Genomic DNA, 20,448 nt, shown 5'->3' with positions numbered 1-20,448 from the left:
CCAAGCATTCAGTGTGTATATCTGAGAATTAATTTGGGTATGAAAATGCTGAGTATTTGAATGTAATATGAAAATGCTTTGAGAAACATGTCCTGCAGTCTACAAATACAAATTTCTTTTGAAATTTTAAGCATTTTATGAATTAGAAACAAAAAGAATATAGCATCATATATCTCATAATACAAGAATTTCAATGAATATACCAAAAAACCTTCATAAATTTAGATAATGAACAGGCTAACTGCTCTGCACTGATTACTGCCCAATGTGTACATGAATCAAAACATCACACTGTACCTCATAAATACATATAAATACGTGTTGATCAAAACTTTAAAAATTAACTTTTTAAAGAGAATATAAAGGGCTGTTTAAAAAAACCTGATTTTCCTTCTCATTTACTTCCTTCTTGTATTCTTCTTCAAGGTGCTGGATTTTTTCATTACCTTCCTTTACTTCAAAAATAAAAAAGATACCATGTCTTAACATAACTGTATAGTTTTTCAATACAAACAAAATTTAAAGACTATTTTACTTCTTTATTTACCTCAACACTATAACTGCTATATCCCTGCTAATTTTGTTTAGTGAAATAGTTACTTTAGTAATTTTGAAGTTATTACTTAAAATTCTATACTCCTTGGAATAGCACACATACAAAACTTCATTCTTTACAACACAATAATCTAAAATAAAAATGTTAGGTATATACATAATTATATTAACATGTATTGTACAAAGAAATACCAAAGACCAAATTATACATCTAAAAAATTAAATACAAACCACAGTAAGTTTGATGTCATGAAAAATGTAGCTCTAAAGCCAAAAATATTTTAATATATATTAATTCTTGGCCACATTTCACAAGATTTAGGAAGACCAAAGAAACAATGAGAATATGAAATAACTGAGGTCATCTAACTGAAAGGATAAAAACATTAACAAAACCTAATAAAAACTAAAATACCAAAGAGTAATATAAAAATTAAATGAGATTCCTACACTTAAAATACATTTCCAGTCTGGAATTCTCAGCTTGCACCCGAAGTTCCTCAAAAGCGATTATCATTTTCTGGAATATAGTTTAAGTTTGAAGAATCATTTTTAGGTTTTTGTAATTTTATAAGAATAGCTGAATATTCAAATTCCAGTCTTCAAAACACAGTACAAAACATGGTTACGAAAGAGTAGACATGATTTTCACATATTTATGCAATTTTACAATCTGTATCTAAGAAAATGGCACTACTACTTAGATTTTTAAGTACCTTTCTTCAAAGTTTCAAAACATTAATTTTAACATGTAATCAACTAGATATAAAAATGCCTAACTGTGAATAATGCAAACTATCATTTCAAACAAGTGATTTACTAAAAATGTATTAAGAATGCCCAGTGCTGGGCGTGGTGGTGCATGCCTGTAATCCCAGCACTTAGGAGGCTAAGGCAGGAGAGACTGCTGTGAGCTCAAGGCCAGCCTGAACTGCACAGCAAAACCCTGTCACAAAAAAAAGACAAAAAAAGCGCCTGCCTGGCAAGCACAAGGTCGTAGTTCGGTTTCCCGTTACTGAAAACAAACCAAAAAAAAAAAAAAAAAAAAAAAAAAAACGGCCAGCCTGAACTGCATAGCAAGACCCTAGTAAAATGACTGCTAGCATTTTGTGTAGTCACTTAGTAACATAATACTGTATGTAATTTTTCACTTATTTAAATTTTCTCTTCCTTACTAAAGTGATCTCTCTCCCTGTAAGAATCCAAACGTTTTCATTACCTGGTAGCCTCAATCCTACTTTGATGCTCAATTCTACTTTGTAAAATAAGATTCATTCATATATTCACTCATTATACATTTACTGAGTACTGGTTATATTTCAGGAACTATTTTAGGCACTCAGGATATAAAACAAAGTCTCTAACCTGATAGAACTGTTTTATATTAGTGTAAAAACACACAGATATGTGTCCACACATACAAGAAGTACGTATATGCATTAAATGTCAAGTAGTTTTCAATCTCTTCAGAAAAGCTAAATGGGGTGGAGATACAGAATAACTGAATAGAGACATTCAGATTAAAATAAGGTGAGGAAATAAAAAACAAGCTTATAAATGTACATAAGATTTTGGACATACAAATTATAGACAAAGGTAACAAATTTAAAGAACCAAGTTTAGAATGCTTAGCGAAACTGAGAAATATAAAAAGGAAAAGCGACTATAGCAGAAAAGCGAAGTGATGAATAATAGATGAGCTAACAAAGGTAAGCAGGAGCCAGATCAGATTAATACTTTATGTTCTGAAATTAACGTACTATAATGTAATAGAAGCAATTATTATTATGTCACGATAAGCTGGTCTCTGACATAGTAAACATTTGACAAATTAGTGGTATGAACATGTAAAGCAAAATCTTACTACTTAGCAAAATGTTAATACTCATAGCATAAAACTATGAATTTTATTGATTCATAATATCAACAAAAAGTAATGACCTTTTTAGCAAGAACAGTTGTCTACATCTTTGTAGCTATCAGTCTACTTTATTTAGGAATCCCTCGGTTTAAAATATTTAGATATTCACTAACACTTACCTCAATGCTATTATTTAAATCCATGTGAACTTGTCTGGTTTCTTCCCGTTCATGCTCATCTATTCAAAATTAAATTTAAAAAAAAAATAATGATTCTGACAAGACAAGACTCAAACTATCTCAGAAAAACATTAAAGTATTTTAAATTCTATGTTAATGAAGGGCATCTGGATACAATTAAGTTCTAAGCCTTTTGAAATAATATTAAAAGCAATTTTGGTACAATCTGGTACGTAAGCAGCTCAAAAGCTGCTACTCCATTCTAACAAGTAAAAAGCTGAACAAAGTTCAAAATTCTTCTTAGATCCAAAAGAGAAATAAGATCATAGAAAAAACTACTACCATCAAAATTAGAGCAAATCACAACTTATCAAGGTAGAAACCCAGGGGCAGAAAATATGGTGGGAATCATGGCCAGCATAAGAAAACTTGAACTGAAATGGATAAATAGCTACAAACAATGTGAAAAATCTCAGCGATAACTACTACTCGGGAACCCAGTCATGGGGGGTGGGCAATACTCTTGTGAGTTTTACCTCCTAAACCTCTATTATATTTCCACCATGACTGTCAGAGGAACATCCTCTCATGCTCTAAAGGGAGATGGGAAGGAACCATTCTGAAATATGCTAATACGTCCTGTTCTTTACAAGGTTTTCCCTTAGGAGAAACTGTTTAATCAGGGCAAAATCAGCTAGTTTTTATCAGAGCCTGACCTGGAGGAAGAGAGACAACCAATTCTAGCCAGCTCTATCCTTCCATATGGATGATGCAAAATACCCAACTACATCCCTGTCTAGCCTTTCTTTAGTAAAAAGAAAAGTACTTCAGCCCACTTTAGCCATCCTATCTCACTGAAAGGGAATAGAATACTAAGTATTTATGAAGTTCAAAGTTCACAGGCAACAGTTTGTTTAAAAAAAAAATGAGATGTAGCACACACTAATCCTAGCACTTGGGAGGCTGAGGCAGGAGGACTGCAATGAGTGTGAGGCCAGTCTGAACTACAAAGTGATTTCAAGGCCAGCCTGAACTACATAGCAAGACCCTTCTCAAAAAAACCAAAAAAGGGAAAAAAAACTTGAGATCTAATCATAGCTCAACAGAACAATTCACCTCTATTTACACCTTACTACCAACAGTACCAAAGATTTACTTACAGCAGTTCCTTTACTGGGTACATCACATCCAGCTATAGAGAAAAGTTACAGCTGGGGATACAGCTCAATGTTCAGCTAGCATGCACAAGGTCCTGAGTTCAATCACAGTACCACAAAAAAAGAAAAAGGAAGGAAACCATTTTTTAGGCCGGGCACTGTAATCCCAGCCCTCAGGAGGCTGATATAAGAGGATTGCTGTGAGTTCAAGCTCAGTCTGGGCTACAAAGTGAGTTCAAGGCCAGCCTGAACTACATAGTGAAACCCTATCTCAAAAAGATAAAAAAGGAAAAAAAAAAAAAAAGAGATAAACCATAATAAAAGGCAAAAATACAGTGTGCCAATACAGAACAAACATCAAAACAAGATTCAGATAGGACAGAAAAGTTGCAATTATTACATGAGGAATTTAAAAAATAACTTTGATTAATGCACTAAAGGGTCTAGTGCAGTGGGGGTGAACCTATGGCACACGTGCTGCAGGCAGGCTATTTATTATCACTGAAAACTCTAAAATGTCTCGAGAAACTCTAAAAAGTCTCACTGAAAACTCTAAAATCTAAAAACTCTAAAAGGTTCACCATTACTGCTCCTGAATAAAGTAAAATATCATGTAAGAACAGAATAAAGTAGATATCATGTAAGAATAAAGTAAATATATCATGAACAAAGTAGAATAAAGTAGATATCATGTAAGAACAGAATAATAAAGTAGATATCATGTATAAAGTAGATATTATGAATAAAGTAGATATCATGTAAGAACAGAAAGGCAGGAGCTAGGTGTGTATAATTCACAGTAGGGTGCTTGTCTACCGTGCACAAGACCCCAGGCTCAATATATAACTCGGCAAAGGGGTTGTGGGGAGGTAATGTAAGTCTATTAAGTTCAGCGTTAGGTCAAAAATTCTAAGAAGGATTTACAGATCAAAAACACAGAAACAGATATGAAAGGCTTACTATAAACAAGACAATGCTATGGAAAGTATTTCTGAGCTTGGAGATAAAACACTTCCAGAATAAAAACAAAAGACCAAAAAGACCAAAAAAGGAGCAGAATATCCTTGAACTGCAAGTCAGCTGTAAAAAGTGTAAAATATGCATAAATGCAAATACCAGAAAGAAAAGAGCAAGTAACAGAAGCAGTGTTTCAAACAATAACTGAGAATTTCCCAAAATTAACGTCACACATCTACCAACAGATGCTCTAAGAAACTCAGAAAACATTAAACAGGATAAACGCCAAAAAGAGGCATTTATCTTAAACACATTACCTTGAAGCTACAGAAAACCAAAGAAAAACAAGCTAGAGGGAAAAAGATTACAGAACACTACTTATAGAGAAATAAAGGTAAGAATAATACCTGACTTGGGGGCTGGGGATTTAGCTCAGCGGCAAAAGCGCTTGCCTGGCAAGCGCAAAGTCGTGAGTTTGGTTCCTGGTACCGGAGAAAAACCAAAAAAAAAAAAAAGAATAATACCTGACATTTTCTCAAAAACTGTGCAAGAGTGAAGTAATTCAAGAGTAAAAAACAAAAACCAAAATCCAGAATTCTCTACCTTGCAGAATTATCCTTCAAAAGTGAAGAGTATTTTCTTCTCTTTGAGAAAATTGAGAAAATTGAGAAAATTGGGGCTGAGGATGTGGCTCAGTGGTAGAGCTCTTACCTTGCATGCACAAGGCCCTGGCTTCATTCCTCAGCACCACAAAAACAAATAAAATGCAAGTCTAAGTGGACTTGTTTGTAACCAAGAAGCCTGATCAATAAAATTCCTTTCCAACATCACATTAAAAAAAAAAGAGAGGGGCTGGGGATTTAGCTCAGCGGCAAAAGCGCCTGCCTGGCAAGCGCAAGGTCGTGAGTTCGGTTCCCGGTACCGGAGAAAAACAAACAAAAAAAAAAAAACCAAATAAAAAAAAAGAGAAAATTTATTGCCTGTACACTGTCTTCCAAAAAATGTTAAAGTTCTTCAGAGGAAAAAAAAAAAATCATGCACGTAAGAAAAAAAAAGTACATGAAAAGTACATACTGCAAACATACTAATTTAAAATAGAAAAAAGTCTTAAAAGCAGTAAAATGGGTATGTCAAGAAATGAAAGAAAATGAAGTCACATGAAATGCTCAATTAAAACCACAACTGTAGGGCTGGGGATATAGCTCAGTGGCACAAACGCCTGTCTGGCAAGCGCAAGGTCCTGAGTTTGCTTCCCATTACAAAAAAAAAAAAAAAAAAAGTATCAAAACCACAACTGTGGTTGATACAGGCATGATAGTACACAGATATTCTACATTGTCACTCTCAGACCACAATGGAATTAAACTAGGAATCAGTAACTGAAAGCTAGCTGGAAAAATCACAAAATACCTGGCAATTAATCAACACACATCTAAGAAATAGATGCGTCAAGGAAAAAGTTTCAGGAGAAACTTTAAAATATTTTGAATTAAGTGAACTAAGTATACTGAATTAAATGAAAATACAATCTATCAAACTGTGTGCAACACACCACTACTTGGCTATAATCCCAGCTACTCTGGAGGCTGAAGCAAGAGGATCACAAGACAGAGGCCATTCAACTTAGTGAGACACTGTTTCAAAATAAAATTTTTAAAAAGGACTGGCAATGTGACTCAGTGTTCCCTGGTGTCAATCCTAGGACCAAAAAGAAGTGTGGGGTATCACCAAGAATGATAGCTTATGCCTGTTATCCCAGCAGCCTAGAGGTTGAGACAGAATTTCACTGTGAATTTGAGGCCATCCTGGGCTACATAAATGAGTTCTAAGCCAGGCTAAACTACAGAGAGAGACCCTGTTTCAGAAAAAAAAAAAAGTGTTGGATATAACAAAAACAGGAAAATTTATATGATTGCATGCATACATTTGAAAAGAATAAAGACCTAAAATCAATTATCTAAGTTTCAACGTTAGAAAAACTAGAAAAATAAGTCCAATGAAACCAGAAGAAAAACAATAGTAGATCAAGAGCCAAAAATCAGTGAAATTGCAAACAAGATCAAAACACAAAATCAATGAAACCAAAAGCTAGTTTTAAAAAATATCAGTAAAATCAATAAACCTCTAGCCACACTGAGAAAAAGAAAACTCAAAATATCAACAAAGAAATGAAAGAGACCATCACTGTATATTCCTTGAACATTAAAAGGGTTAACAGGCACAGTGACTCTGCCTGTAACCCCAGCACTCAGGGGGCCGAGGAAGGACACCATAAGTTCAAGGCCAGCCTGGGCTACTTAGTGAGACCCTGTCTCAGAAAAAAAAAAAAAAATAATAATAATAATAATATTATGAACAACTATGTTCAGAGATTTAATAATGTAAATGAAATTGTCAAAAGACAATTGCCAAAAAAAGCACAGAAGTACACATATACACACACATATATATGTCTATATCTGTTAAATAAACAATCGATTTCATCCTAAAACAAAAAGCACAAAGATTGATGGATTCACTGTGTGGGATTCTACGAATGCTTAAGGGAGAAATTATGCCAATACTCCACAATTTCTTTCATAAAATGAAATAGAATATATCCTAATTTATTCTATAATGCAGCATCACGCTAATGACAAAACCTTACACAGATATTGTAAGAAAATTGTATGCAAAAATCATCAGCAAAATATTAGCAAATCAAATTGAACAATGTATAAAAAGAACCAGGTACAGTGGCACTAAAGCAAAAAAAAATGTGCTCCCAGACAGGAGCTCCACCCCCTCACCCTTTAGCATCCCTCTTCCCAGCCTTCAATAGGCCTTTTATTCTCTGTTAAATTTCTGTTCCTCTCCCACCCCACTGATGTAACCTCTTGTCCCTGTCTCCCCTGTATGCAAAAAAGATGGAATCCAGTATAACTTTCTTGGCCAATCATGTAACCGTCTAATTTATCTTAGTTATATGCAAAGAAGGTGAAATTCAGTGTAATTTTCTGTCCAACCAACTCATGGCATCGCTCTGTTCCTATACTTACTACTTGGTTGTAAATCCTGTAAAAATCCTGCTCCCTGAGAGTTGGGTGCTTGGCTCTTTGGTGAAGGCCTACTGCAATGCTTACTGGGAGCTGCAAACACCTTCTGGGAACTGTAAACACCTTCAATGAGCTGTAAACACTTTTTTATGAGCTGTAACAGTGCTACAATAGCACAACTTGTAATTCCATCTGCTTTGGTAGGCTGAGGGAGGATTACAAATTCAAGAAGCAGCAAAATATAAACAGGGCTAGGGATTCATCTCAGTACTTCCTGGGATTCAATCCCAGGACTGACAAAAATATTAAGTATGCATCACAATCGAAGTAGGATTTATCTTAGGCATTCAGAGCTGGTTCGATATTTTAATCATTATAATCCATCACACCACAGGCTAAAAAAAGTTACATGGTCATACCAATAGATGCAAAAAAATCCATCTCTGGATGATTTTTTTTAAAAAGGAAGAAAGCACCTCTCAGCTAACAATAGAGATCAACTTCTTTAACTTGATAAAGCATTATCTATTTAAAAAAAAAAAAACCTACAGCTAACATCATACAAGAAACTAGAAGCTTCTCTACTACCATAACTCCTTTTCAACATTCACTAAAAGTCCTAGTTAACAAAGTAAGAAGTAATAGGGATATACACTGAGAAGAAAGGAAAACTGCCTTTTGCACACAATATCATTTCCTATTGTTACAGGCAGCTGAGTTAGATAGAAATAGTATAGGCGGTCAGACAGGGCCAGGCCCTCAATGGAGCCAACATGAAAGACAAGATACCTGTGGGCCAGACCTCACTCAAGACAAAGGACTACGCAAACACATCCTCTTACCTCCCAAGGGATGGATATCCGGGATTTGAAGAGTCCCTGACCCAACCCCTTACAGGAAAAGCACCTGTTCTGTATTCATGCCCGCTTGCTATGTGACTCGCTTCCCCATTTGATCCCAATTTAATCAATTTTACCGGAGCAATTCTTATTGGATGACCATAGTTTTGTCCATTTTCCCCCACCTTGGACCCACCTCATCTCGTGGTTTTGCTCTATGAAAGTCCCTAAAAAAGACAGAGTCGGGGGATAACCCACTCAGGCCCCCCTTCTGGCCCTCTCTTGGACAGAAGTTTTCTTTCCCACAATAAATATATTCTGCTGTTAACCTCCGTCGTTCCTAACACTCATTTTTCGATTTTAGAGAACATGAACTCATCCCATACATCATTCAGGTTGGGCGTTTTTATCTTCCCGTATCACTATTTAGAAAATCTGAAAGAATTAATACAACAACTCCTGAACCTAAAGAGTAATTACAACGAAGGTACAAGATACAAAGGACAATCTCTTTCCTACATGGCAGCAATGACCTAAAGGGAAAGACAGACTCGCTCTGGGTTCAAACCTCAGCATCACAAAATAACAACAGTAATAAAAATAACAACAGGGTTTCAACACCTGAATTTCATCAGGGGACAACAATATTTAAAAAAAAACAAGAAACACAGATCAAATAAACCTAATAGAGATTTACAGAATATTTCTTGGTAGAAAAGACAAAAACATTCCCATTCACAATGACTATGAAAAATAAAATACCCAGGAATAAATTTAACCAAGAAAGTAAAAGATCCCTATCATTAAAATTATAAAAACACTGATGAAAGAAAGTGAATATTTAAAAAGTAGAAACACATCCTATACTCATTGATTGGTATAATTACTACTGTGAAAATATCCATAACTACCTGACTTTAGTTACTTGCTCATCACTGGGGCACAATACCCAACCTTGGGCTGGGGATATAGCTCAGCAACACAGTACCTGCCTGCCAAGTGCAAGGTCCTAAGTTCTACTCCCGGCGCAAAAAAAAAAGTATCCAACACCCACAACTTGAAGAAAAGGTTTACTTTGGCTCTCAGTTTGTGGAAGTTTTAGTCCCTAGTTGGCTGGTTCCAAGGACAGGTAGCATGACAGAGAGAGCTTGCTTATGCACGGCAGTCAGGAAGCAGAGAGAGAACAAGGGAGGAGTAGATAAGATATGCCCCCAATAACCCATTTCCTCCAACCAAGCTTCACCTCCCAAATCACATTTAGATACAAACTCATCACCTGACTAATCCACTGGTAAGTATAACCACTGCAGGATTCAATTGCCTCCCAAAAGCCCCACCTGTGAGTGCATGAGGCTTTGGGGCGACATCCAAATATAAACCATAACATTACCCAAAGTGATTTACCGATTCACTGTAATTCCCACAGAGACAGAAAAAGAAATCCTAAAATGGAACCACAAAATATCCTGTATAGCCAAAGCTATCCAGAGCAAAAAGAACAAATCAGGCCAGAAGATGAACAGAAGATGCCCTCTGAGGTAAGGAATGAGGACCCAACCCACCTGGAGAAAGCTGAAAAAAGGACTGCCTACCCCAAGTCTCATGGGGAAAAGGGAGGATGTGCATTTTCTGGACACACCGAAAGTAACACAGCAAAGGGTTTGAAACCTCAACTCCAGATAATCTCTTACCTAAACAGTCAGTACAGCAAGCAAAGGATTTCAAAATTAAACTGACACTGAACTCTACACACAAAAGGCAAGAGCTGAGTTGACTGCCTGCTTTAAAAAATTTTTTTCCACATGGATTTTAATAGGACCCACAATCTTACAACATAATGTATTTGAAATGTCTAGGATATAAACCAAAATTGCTCTTCATTCAAGAAAGTAGTAAAACGTAACTATACGGTCTCAGATTACCTACTGAATAACGAAGATAAAATGCATAACTAAATGTGCAAGAAAGCTAGAATCTACGTGACAACAGGCCACAGAAATAGATACTAAGGTATTCCAATTATTGGGCACAAATTATAATACAACTATGTTGAGAGCTTAAAACATTTAAGAAAATTAAATTTTAAATAACAATACTACAAAATTTTAAACAACCAGCTAAAACGTAACCAGAAAATAGAGTACAAAATTAAATCAACTTATGAATTTTAGGACAGGAATTAGCTAAATAGAGAATTACTGAGCTAAAAAAAGGTTAAAAGGAAGTATTCTGAATGGAGCACAGGAAGACAAAAAGGTGAAAACTACATAGAAAATAGTAAATATAAAAAATACAGAATAGCCTCATTATTGTCACTTAAAAATATGAAACAAGTCCTCAATTTGCACTACTTCCTCTGCCTGACATCTTTCCTCAGATAGCTACAGGGTTCATTCCCTTCCTTTATTCAGGTCTCTGCAAAAATGTCACTTAACTAAAAAAAAAAAAAAAAAAACCTAAAACTTCCACACAATCCCAAAATATTTTCTGCTGAAGTAGTTATCACTACCTAACATTTTTTTTCTTCACTTACTGGTCTATGTCCGTCCTACTATATTATATATTCCGTAAGAGTAGAAACTCTGTTCATTGCTGTTTTTCCTTAGCATCTATAACATTTCATTACACATACTAACCTTAAAAAGAAGTGAGTGAATGAAGGAAGGAAATCACAACAACAAAAAGACCAGTCAACATCTTAAGGCAAGAATTTGGATAGTACTTACATTAATAATAAGGCAAGTATTACTTTTTTTTAAAATTATCTTTCGAGTTATTTTTTTCATCAAAACTTACACCATTTTAAAAGTTCACCGAAAAACAACAGTAAAATATTCATCAAACCTCTCCCATTAACTCATCACGAACTTAGCTAAGTACAAAACAGAGAAAAGAAATAGCAGCCCATCTGCCTGGCACAGTTTACTTTCTGCAGGCAGTTAACTTATTATCCTCTACCCCCAGCCATTTGCTTTTCACCATCCATTTTCTAATAATGGGGTAACAGAATGTAGTGGAGAAGCTGGTACTGGGGGAGTACATTCTGGAAGGTTTACATAATTCCAAAAAGCAAAATACTGCAAGTAGACATCAAAAATAAAGAACCTACTGATGGAAGATAGTAACAATAATAAAAGTTGCTAAACTGGGTATGGTGGTAAACCCCAATAATCGTAAGTATTGAGGAGACTGAGGCAGGAGGATGGCAAGCTCTAGGCTAGTTTGGGCAAGTTAATGGACCTTATCACAAGTTAAAAGAACTGGAGATATAGCTCTTTTTTTTTTTAAGGTAAAGGCTTTATTATTCAAGATCAGCTCAAAGACTGACACTGGCACAGGCAGAGATAATTATTATCTCGTTATATTTGACCTTTGGGACTCAAAGTACTAGTTTTCCTGTGGGAATGTTCCAGCCCCAGTACTGCAGAGAGCATTACTAAAAACTAAAGGACTAACATTTATTGAGCACTTGGAACTTTTTTAAGCATTTTATATTTATTAGCTCATTTCACTGTCAAAACAATATTAAGAGGTATTTTAATAAACAATGACACCATGATGTGGATTTTGGCACTTGGGAGGCTCAGGCAGGAGAATCACTGTGAATTCAAGGTCAGCCTGGACTACATAAGAGCCCAGGACCAGCCTACACTAGATAGTTGAGAGTTGGTCTCAAAAATAAGTAAATAAACAATGACAGAGAGATACGTAATTCAGTTAGTCAAGATCTCAAGGTAGAAATTTTAAGTGTCTAAATTTGAGCAGACTGAATCTTAAGTCCAAGCTGTCAAGCAGTACTGTGCCATATGAATTAAGATGTTTAACTAATAATGTGTGTCCTAAAAAAACAAGTAGATAGAATAGGTAGATGGAATTATCCAGCAGATCCTTGACATAAAGCAGAGCTTATGTAAAATGAATGGCAAAGGCTGTACTTTTTTATAATCAGTTATTTCTTTCATCAAAAAGAAAAAAATTCTACTTTACAATTTAAAAAAATGCATAAAGTAAGAATGCTCTTTGGTACACACATCACAACTTTATCTGAATATTAAGAGAAATTTGAGAATCCTACTCAGTTTGGAAATAAACACTTAACCATTGTTCTTAAGTACAGTCATATGTCACTTAAAGACAGGGATACATGCTAAGAATTACACCACTGTACAAACAACATAGTGCATGCTTACACAAACCTAGATGGTATAACCTACTACACACCTAGACTACATGAGCTACTGCTCCCGGACTACAAACCTGTTTGGCACAGCACTGTACTAGATACTAGAAGCAACTATAACACAGTGATAAAAATTTGTGTATCTGAACATAGAATAAAAATACAGTATAAAAGATAAAAAGTAGATTACCTACATAGAGTACTTGCCATGAATGGAGCTTAAAGGACTGGAAGTTGCTAGGTAATTCAGTAAGTCAGTGAGTGAGTGGTGAGTAAATGTGACAACCTAAAACATTAACTATTACAGTCTTTATAAAGACTGTGCACTTAGGCTACACTAAATTTACAAAAACATTCTTTCTTCAATAAATTAACTTTAAGCTTACTGTAACTTACTTTTTAAAGTTTCTAATATTTTTGATTTTTGACTTTTATCATAACATTTAGCTTAAAACAAAACCAAATGCGTAACTGTACAAAAATATACTTTAACTTTTTTGTTAAAAACTAGGACAAAAACACGCGTATGTGATAGGCCTATCAAGATCATAAATATCATTGTCTTCCACTTCCACATCTTAACCTCCTGAAGGTCTTCAGAGGCAGTAACACACATGGAACATCATCTATGATAACAATGCCTTTTCTGGAATGCCTCCTGAAGAACTTGCCTGAGGCTGTTTTACAGTTAACTCTTTTTATAAGTAGAAAGAGTATATTCAAATAATGATTAGAAGTACAGGATAGTAAATACATAAAGCAGTAACATAATTGTTTATCATCATCATCAAGTATTATGTACTGAACATAACTACGTGCTATACTTTCACTCAACTGGCAGTGCAGGTTAGTTTACACCAAATTACCACAAATACATGAGTAATACATTGTGCTATGATATTACAAAGGCTACATCATTAAGTGAGAGAAATTTTTCAGCTCCATTATAATCTTTGTTTCTGTCAGTTCAGGGGATAGAATCTTAGGCCTAGCACATGCTAGCCAAGCAATGTACCCTTAAGCTACATCTACAGCCACCATTACAATTTTACAAGACCAATGTCATATACACATTTCACTGTTAACCCAAACATTCAGTAATGTATGATTCCCTCCATCATATTATCACATCCCTCCATCATATTATCACAACCCTCTATCATACTATGTTATAAACATGGCTATATATCTTATCCCCCCTCCCCAAGCAGGTACTGGGAATCTAACTTAGGACCTTGCACTTGCCAGGCAGGTGCCTGTGCCTGCTGAGCTATATCCCCAGCCCTTTCCAGTTATTCCCCACAGAAGAGAAGGTTAGTCTGAAACACTTTTTTGGTACAAGGAATCGAACTCAGGACCTTGTACTTGCCAGGCAGGCGCTTGTGCCACTGAGCTATATCCCCAGCCCTGAAACACTTTAACTCAATACGGACTAACCATAAATGCCAAGTGAAACACATTGCCTTTTTTTGGTTTTCTTAGCTTTTTTTGTTTAGATGCATTACTTTTTTGTTTGAGACAGGGTCTTGCCATGCAGTCCAGGCTGGCCTTGAACTCACTATGTAGCTCAGGCTGGCCTTATAACTTGCAGCAATCCTCCTCCCTCAGCGCCTCTCAAGTTCTGGGGTTACAGGCATGCACCTCCATGCCCAACTACATTCTTTTCTAAAACTTTCCGACAGTTCAAAACTAAAATAAAGGAGAATCTTGTTACTACTTTTATAGGAAGAAACTGCCTGACACATATAAATCTTATTCAAATTGAAGTTAATTTCAAATAATGAAAAATTATTGTCTTTTGTGTTCCTGCCACTAAGTAAATAATAAATTGATAAAAAATCACATAAAACAAGATATTTACATTTCTTTTGCTTTTCTGCAGATCTAGTACAGGTTTCTTTGAACATATTACACAAATTTCTTGTAGCATTATTCCTGAAACAAAGAAAAGCATTTGCCTAAGTGTAATATCATCTCAAAGCAAAACCATATGCCAAAGTTATGAAGTCTATTATTACAATTTTTTAAGCAAAGTTTAAAATAGTTCTTGAATTTTTTAAATATCTGTCATGTACCACACACAAATGACTGTAAGAAACAGTAAACTGACTGCAAGATAATTTAGCAACTGCCTCCCTGTAAGCTAAAGTAACAAGTCCTTAACAAGTTTCTATCCAAATTGCTATTCATAATCTTTCAAGAAATAACAGAACACAGGTTATAATGCACAAATAATAAGACAGGTTAGGCTTTTCACTTACTAAATACCCAAAAAATGTTTTAGATGTCTAACCTTCAAAACAAAGGTAACTTGCTGTTACACATGCATTACATGAATGGTAAGACCTTTAGCTGCCTTGCACAAATTACTAATACACAGCAGTTAGACACCATTTTCCAACTTACAATTTTTCTGTAAAAATAAACTTATACTGGCAAAAAAACAAGGATTTGAGAGTAAAAATAAGCTTGGAACTAAGCTGAGCTCTATTTTACAGATGTTGCACCTATAGCAATAGCGCAGCAAAAAGGCAGACAATATACAAAGCAATTGTACAGATGGAGTTATCAGGTATCTTTTTCTGATACCAAATAATGATTCTTTCTGATGCCCGGCATTTTAAAAATGTCAGAAGTTATTGGACAGTGATTCCTAGTGTGCCAAATGCAAGAATGCAGAATGGATTAGGTATTTTTTTTCCACAGCCCTCAGGCAGAATTTTACTTATAATAAATACTCTGTAACATACAAAGTATTGAATAAATTTTTTAAAACTATCTTAATAAATTTGGAAAGAACAAGTTTGTTAAATTATTACTTACTCTTTTATTAAGTCCTTATTTTCTTGAATTTCTTCATCTAATTTCAAACTTACTCTTTCATTTTCAAACTAATTTACAAAACAAAACATTCATCACATTTTGCTTAGTACAGGTATAATCATTAAGCATAAATAAATATAAAATAAATACAAGTGCAATCATTAAGTATTTCTTGACTAACATGCTACAGTAGCCTATAAGGATTCTTTTCTTTCCACACAAAAGGAATTTCTTGTTACAGCTTATGGACTTCCCATAAGAATATGGGTCTCACTTTCAGCAATCTAAAATAAAATTTGCTGATATCCAAAAAGCATTCAACAATATCTTAATGCAACATTATTTTCTCTTCTTTTGAAGTGATTTTATCTGCATTTTCTCAACACTTTTCTTACTTTATACTATAAATCAAAGCTAAACAGTTTCAAACTTAAAAGTTTTATATATAAACATTTTAATATAATAAAAGCAATTTATATCAGATAAAATGGTAATAGGAGTAAAAATTTACCTCTTCAATAAATCAGCATCATTAAATCAGGCTTTATCTCAATAATTTCCCTAACCATTTACATTAAGTTTTGTAGTCTTGTCTTCTGTCCTCATTACTAAAATAAAACTACAACTAGTATCAATGAAACTTCAAAAACCACTGTCCCTCAAAAGTCCACTTTATAAAAACACATTAACCCAATTTACATTGAAATAATACTCTATGTACTGTAATTCAAAACTTTATTATACCTGCAGCTCCTGAATGGCTTTTCGTAGTGCTTCAATTATCTTTTTATTTTCTTGCAATGTATGTTCCTTCTGCTTCAGCTCAGATTCTACATTCACTTTCCACTTTTTAATCCTTTCAGCTTCCTTATACAGTTTTGAATACATTGTGCTCATTGGCTCTGAATTCTGTTAAAACATCCTTGCAGATATTAGTTATTCAAAATTATAAGCAAACTACAGCTCCCCATGTATACATACTAATGGTAATCATGTCTCAATTTATGCTCTAGTAGCAAAATGAAAGCTACCTTAACTCTTTTAAATTACTAAAGCAGAAAGACCCCACTGCTCCTCCAGTTCAGTAACCCCTCACGTTAAGAAACTAAATAAACCAAAGACAATTTTCTTTAGTGAGGACAGAAAAAAACTTAAATTCACCCTTGGATAAATTAGAATTCTAAAAGAAGTGAAATTAAATTACTCAAGCAGTATTAGCTACTTCACTAAAGTTACTGATCACAATTAAGTTGTACTTTGCTGAATAAAATTAAATGACTAAAATGTGCTTAATATGTTACAAACATCTTAGTCAATAAAAGAATCTATCTGGGTAAAGCCTAAAATAAATCACTACCAAAAAGTAGTCCATAAATTTTAACAATACTCTTGAAATGTTTTAACTAAAGTCTGAGGGTTAATCTCAAGAACATGAAATTTTCAAAATGACAAAAATAATAGTGAATACAAGGACATAACTTCCATTGAGGCTGATTTGAGGTTTTGTTTAGATTTCCTGCCATTTTACTTATATTTTACTGTAAAGGCCAGAGGATTTTGTGTGTATTTTGGGTGTTTTTGTTTTGGTTTGGTTTTTAAATTTTGTTTTTTACAGTGCTGGGGATGAAACCTAGGACCTCTTGCATGCTAGGCAAGTATTCTACTACTGAGCTCCACCCTCCAGGCCTTCAAAAAAAACTAACTGACTTTTGCTTCCTCATAGCTGTTTGTTGTCAAAATACTTGAACTGATTCCTTACTTTTAAATTCTGTGATACAATAATCATAGCAATAAAGACAGCACTTTATCAGACCACTGAATTTTCCTTCATTTATAGGATAATACCTTCACATCCTATGAATAATTTTATAACTAACATCAAAAGTACAGCACAGGGGCTGGGGATTTAGCTCAGTGGCAAAGCGCCTGCCTGGCAGGCGCAAGGTCGTGAGTTCGGTTCCCGGTACCAGAGAAAAACCAAAAAAAAAAAAAAAAATCTGAAAAACCAAAAGTACAGCACATCCAACAAACGTCTTACACAATAAATATGCCAAATAATCTACTTCATCTATTAATTCAAAGATTATTCTGGAAAATAATGGCCTGACTCTCAGCCTTTTCACATACTGTAACCATTACCTTCTCTCATTCTTAATTTTTATGATTTAAAATTAAATTGTCCTTTAAAAACTGGGTGTTTTTATACCTCAGGTAACTACATAAGCCTAGTATTTCAGCGACATTAGAAGAAAAATAGAGCAGAAATAACCCCTTAAAAGAATGTATTTGAAAACATTAAATATTAATCCTTCTAAAACTTCAAAAGAAAATATATGTAAATAATAAATTATACTCCAATTATACAAAATTTAAAATAAATGGGAAATCTGACCTCAGTATCTGAATCTTTTAGTTCTTCCTGATAGTGGCAACTGCCAGAATTATCAACCTAAAAAATGAATGTTTTCTATTAAAAAATATGTCTGAGTTCTCAAATAACAGCAATTAAAGCAGAAGACTAGTAATTCAATAAAGAGCTTACTTCTTCAATAAGCAGTCAGTACCTACTAGTGAAGCAGAAATCCTGACCTAACTGCAGCCATTTTGTTCAATAAAGCTGTAGGCATTCTGTTCTCTGCCACTGAACTTAGCTAAATTGTATGATCTGTCATCAAATTGAAACGTCTGTGAATGTGCTAAAAACAACTTTGCTACATATAACTATGCTCACAAGATACCCATTGTACCATAACCTTCAGCTAAAGTTTATCTCGTTCGTGTAACTTCTGTTTGCCACCTTAAAAAAAGACAAGCTCTCTGTAATCAATGCGTCAGACTTTGGCGATTATTCCTCTCAGGTCCACTAGTGTCAATAAAACTGCCTTTCTTCTCTTGAGCTCCTGGATGCTATTGACTCAATTATTCCCACAACACTAGAGTTATATCCATATACTCTGCTTAACTGACCTGCTCAAGTATAGGCGAACAGTTAACATTTTGTAAAGCAGGATCTGCAAGATAAGAGATAAATGGTATTAAAAAGAGAGAAATACTATTAAACATGCCAACGTCTTATTTTTGTTACTTATTATAATTTTAATATGAAGGATATCAATACAATACTTAGATTTTCAATAACTCACAGTACTTATAATAAAACGATTTTATGTAAACCAATACATTACTTTTCCAGGACCCTACCTGAGTCATTTTCCCCATTTTGGGAGAGATTAGTCATTGCAAATGGTAAACCGACATCATCTTCAATACATCTGTTCAAATTCTAAAAAGAGAGAGAAGTTCTTAAATGTATTGTTCCATACCACTTTGATACTTTGCAATGTAACACACAAATATGCAATATATATCTGATCAAGAAATAAATGTAATTATAAGTTCTTTAATGTACAGTGTTTAAAATATCCAATACTTTAGCAGTGTAAACAAAGCAAAAATTTTATTTTCACTGGTAAATAAAACTAAGCTAAAAATTACTTAACACAAGCTTTGAAGGTTTCACGAAGTTACTTTAACCAGTAGTATAGATTATTACATAACTTCAATTTTATTCTGGTTTTTCAATAGAAATGACGCCTTTTTTTGTAAAGCACTAAAAGTACATACTTTTGGCTTTAGCAATCATAAGATATTTACTACAGCATGTAAAATTAAAAATAAGCACTCAGGAGACTGAGGCAGGATGGTCACTGTGAGTTCAAGGCCAGTCTGGGCTACATAAGCGAGTTCAAGACCAGCTTGCACTACACAGTAAGGCACTGTCTCAAAAAAATAAATAAAATAAAATTGAAATTAACTGTATTATTCCACCTTCAATATAAAGTACGGCATGAGAAATCTGTAAAATAATTTAGTAGCAAAAGCTTTGTGCCACCTGAGAAACTTGATATAATTTCTCTGTTCTAATGCAACTTGTACTGTATAAATGAATTTTGCCTCTTTATCTTGTCCACCAGGAAGCTCAAAGCAAAACCTGCAATTTTGTCACACTAGTACTCACATGTAAATATTTATACAAATATTTCCAATCTTCCTCGGAAATTTTCTTAATGTAAATTTTACTACTTCACTGTACATGTCTTTAGGAGTTGCCGAAAAACCACGTAAGCAAGGAAAATTTAAATGGGCATGTCCTGCCCGGCGAAGTGGTGCAAACCAGTAATCCCAGCACTCAGGAGGCTGAGTCAGGAGGATCGTTCCAAGTTAGAGATCAGCCTGGGCTACAAAATGTGCTGAAGGCCGGCCTGAACTGCACAGCAAGACCCTGTCTTAGACAGACACACAGGAGCACATCCTGCTGGGTAAGCAGAGTTCTACAACAGCAATGACTCTTAATAAATAAAGCCACAAGAATACTTCATTATTCATTCAAATGCTGCTATTCAAATTTCAGACCATATTTACTGAAAAGACTCCCAGTAAGAAAAGCTCCCTTTGCCCTTTACACACACTTAAAGCCAAAAAGACAGTCAAAGCAAGATTCTTCCGCAAATCTACCTTGAGGTTCGAATCCGCCCCAGCGGTCTGAGGCTTCACCGCGGACACCTGGCTGCTGCTCAACCTCGGCGGCAGGAACAGCATGATCGGCTTTTGCTTTTCCATTTTCTCCTTTTCCCATGGAAATCTCTAAGGCCTCGGGGGGTAGAGAGCGACCTGCATTACTTCGTGGGAAGGGTTTGCTCTGGACTCATAGGCGCAGCCCGTGCCCCGCACGGTGGGACGATGCCAAGGTGGGCTTCCGCTGCCTCAGCCCCGCGGAGCTGCCCACGCGCCATGGCCTCGGCTACACGTCCCCGCGTCCCGCCCCCGCCCGCCCCGCGTCCCAATGCCGTCCCCACGCCCCG

The 20,448-nt window shown here is 35.0% G+C and overlaps 1 protein-coding gene across 1 annotated transcript in view; it reads right to left on the bottom strand.

Moving 5' to 3' along the window:
• The window catches only part of Sycp1 (synaptonemal complex protein 1), a gene marked incomplete in the record, with an annotated part of 134,560 nt that overhangs the window by 111,793 nt on the left and 2,319 nt on the right, over positions 1-20,448 (bottom strand). The window contains 10 exon segments of the mRNA XM_013516395.1: positions 382-455; positions 1,006-1,075; positions 2,596-2,654; positions 14,625-14,698; positions 15,587-15,654; positions 16,331-16,495; positions 17,979-18,035; positions 18,554-18,597; positions 18,788-18,869; positions 20,102-20,237. Of these exon segments, the coding sequence (XP_013371849.1) occupies positions 382-455; positions 1,006-1,075; positions 2,596-2,654; positions 14,625-14,698; positions 15,587-15,654; positions 16,331-16,495; positions 17,979-18,035; positions 18,554-18,597; positions 18,788-18,869; positions 20,102-20,206 (798 nt within the window).

This window comes from Chinchilla lanigera, unplaced genomic scaffold, assembly GCF_000276665.1.
Source record: "Chinchilla lanigera isolate Chin_1 unplaced genomic scaffold, ChiLan1.0 scaffold00034, whole genome shotgun sequence".
NCBI lineage: Eukaryota > Metazoa > Chordata > Mammalia > Rodentia > Chinchillidae > Chinchilla > Chinchilla lanigera.
Note: the sequence above shows the minus strand (reverse complement) of the source record. Positions and strands in the feature narration are given on the sequence as shown.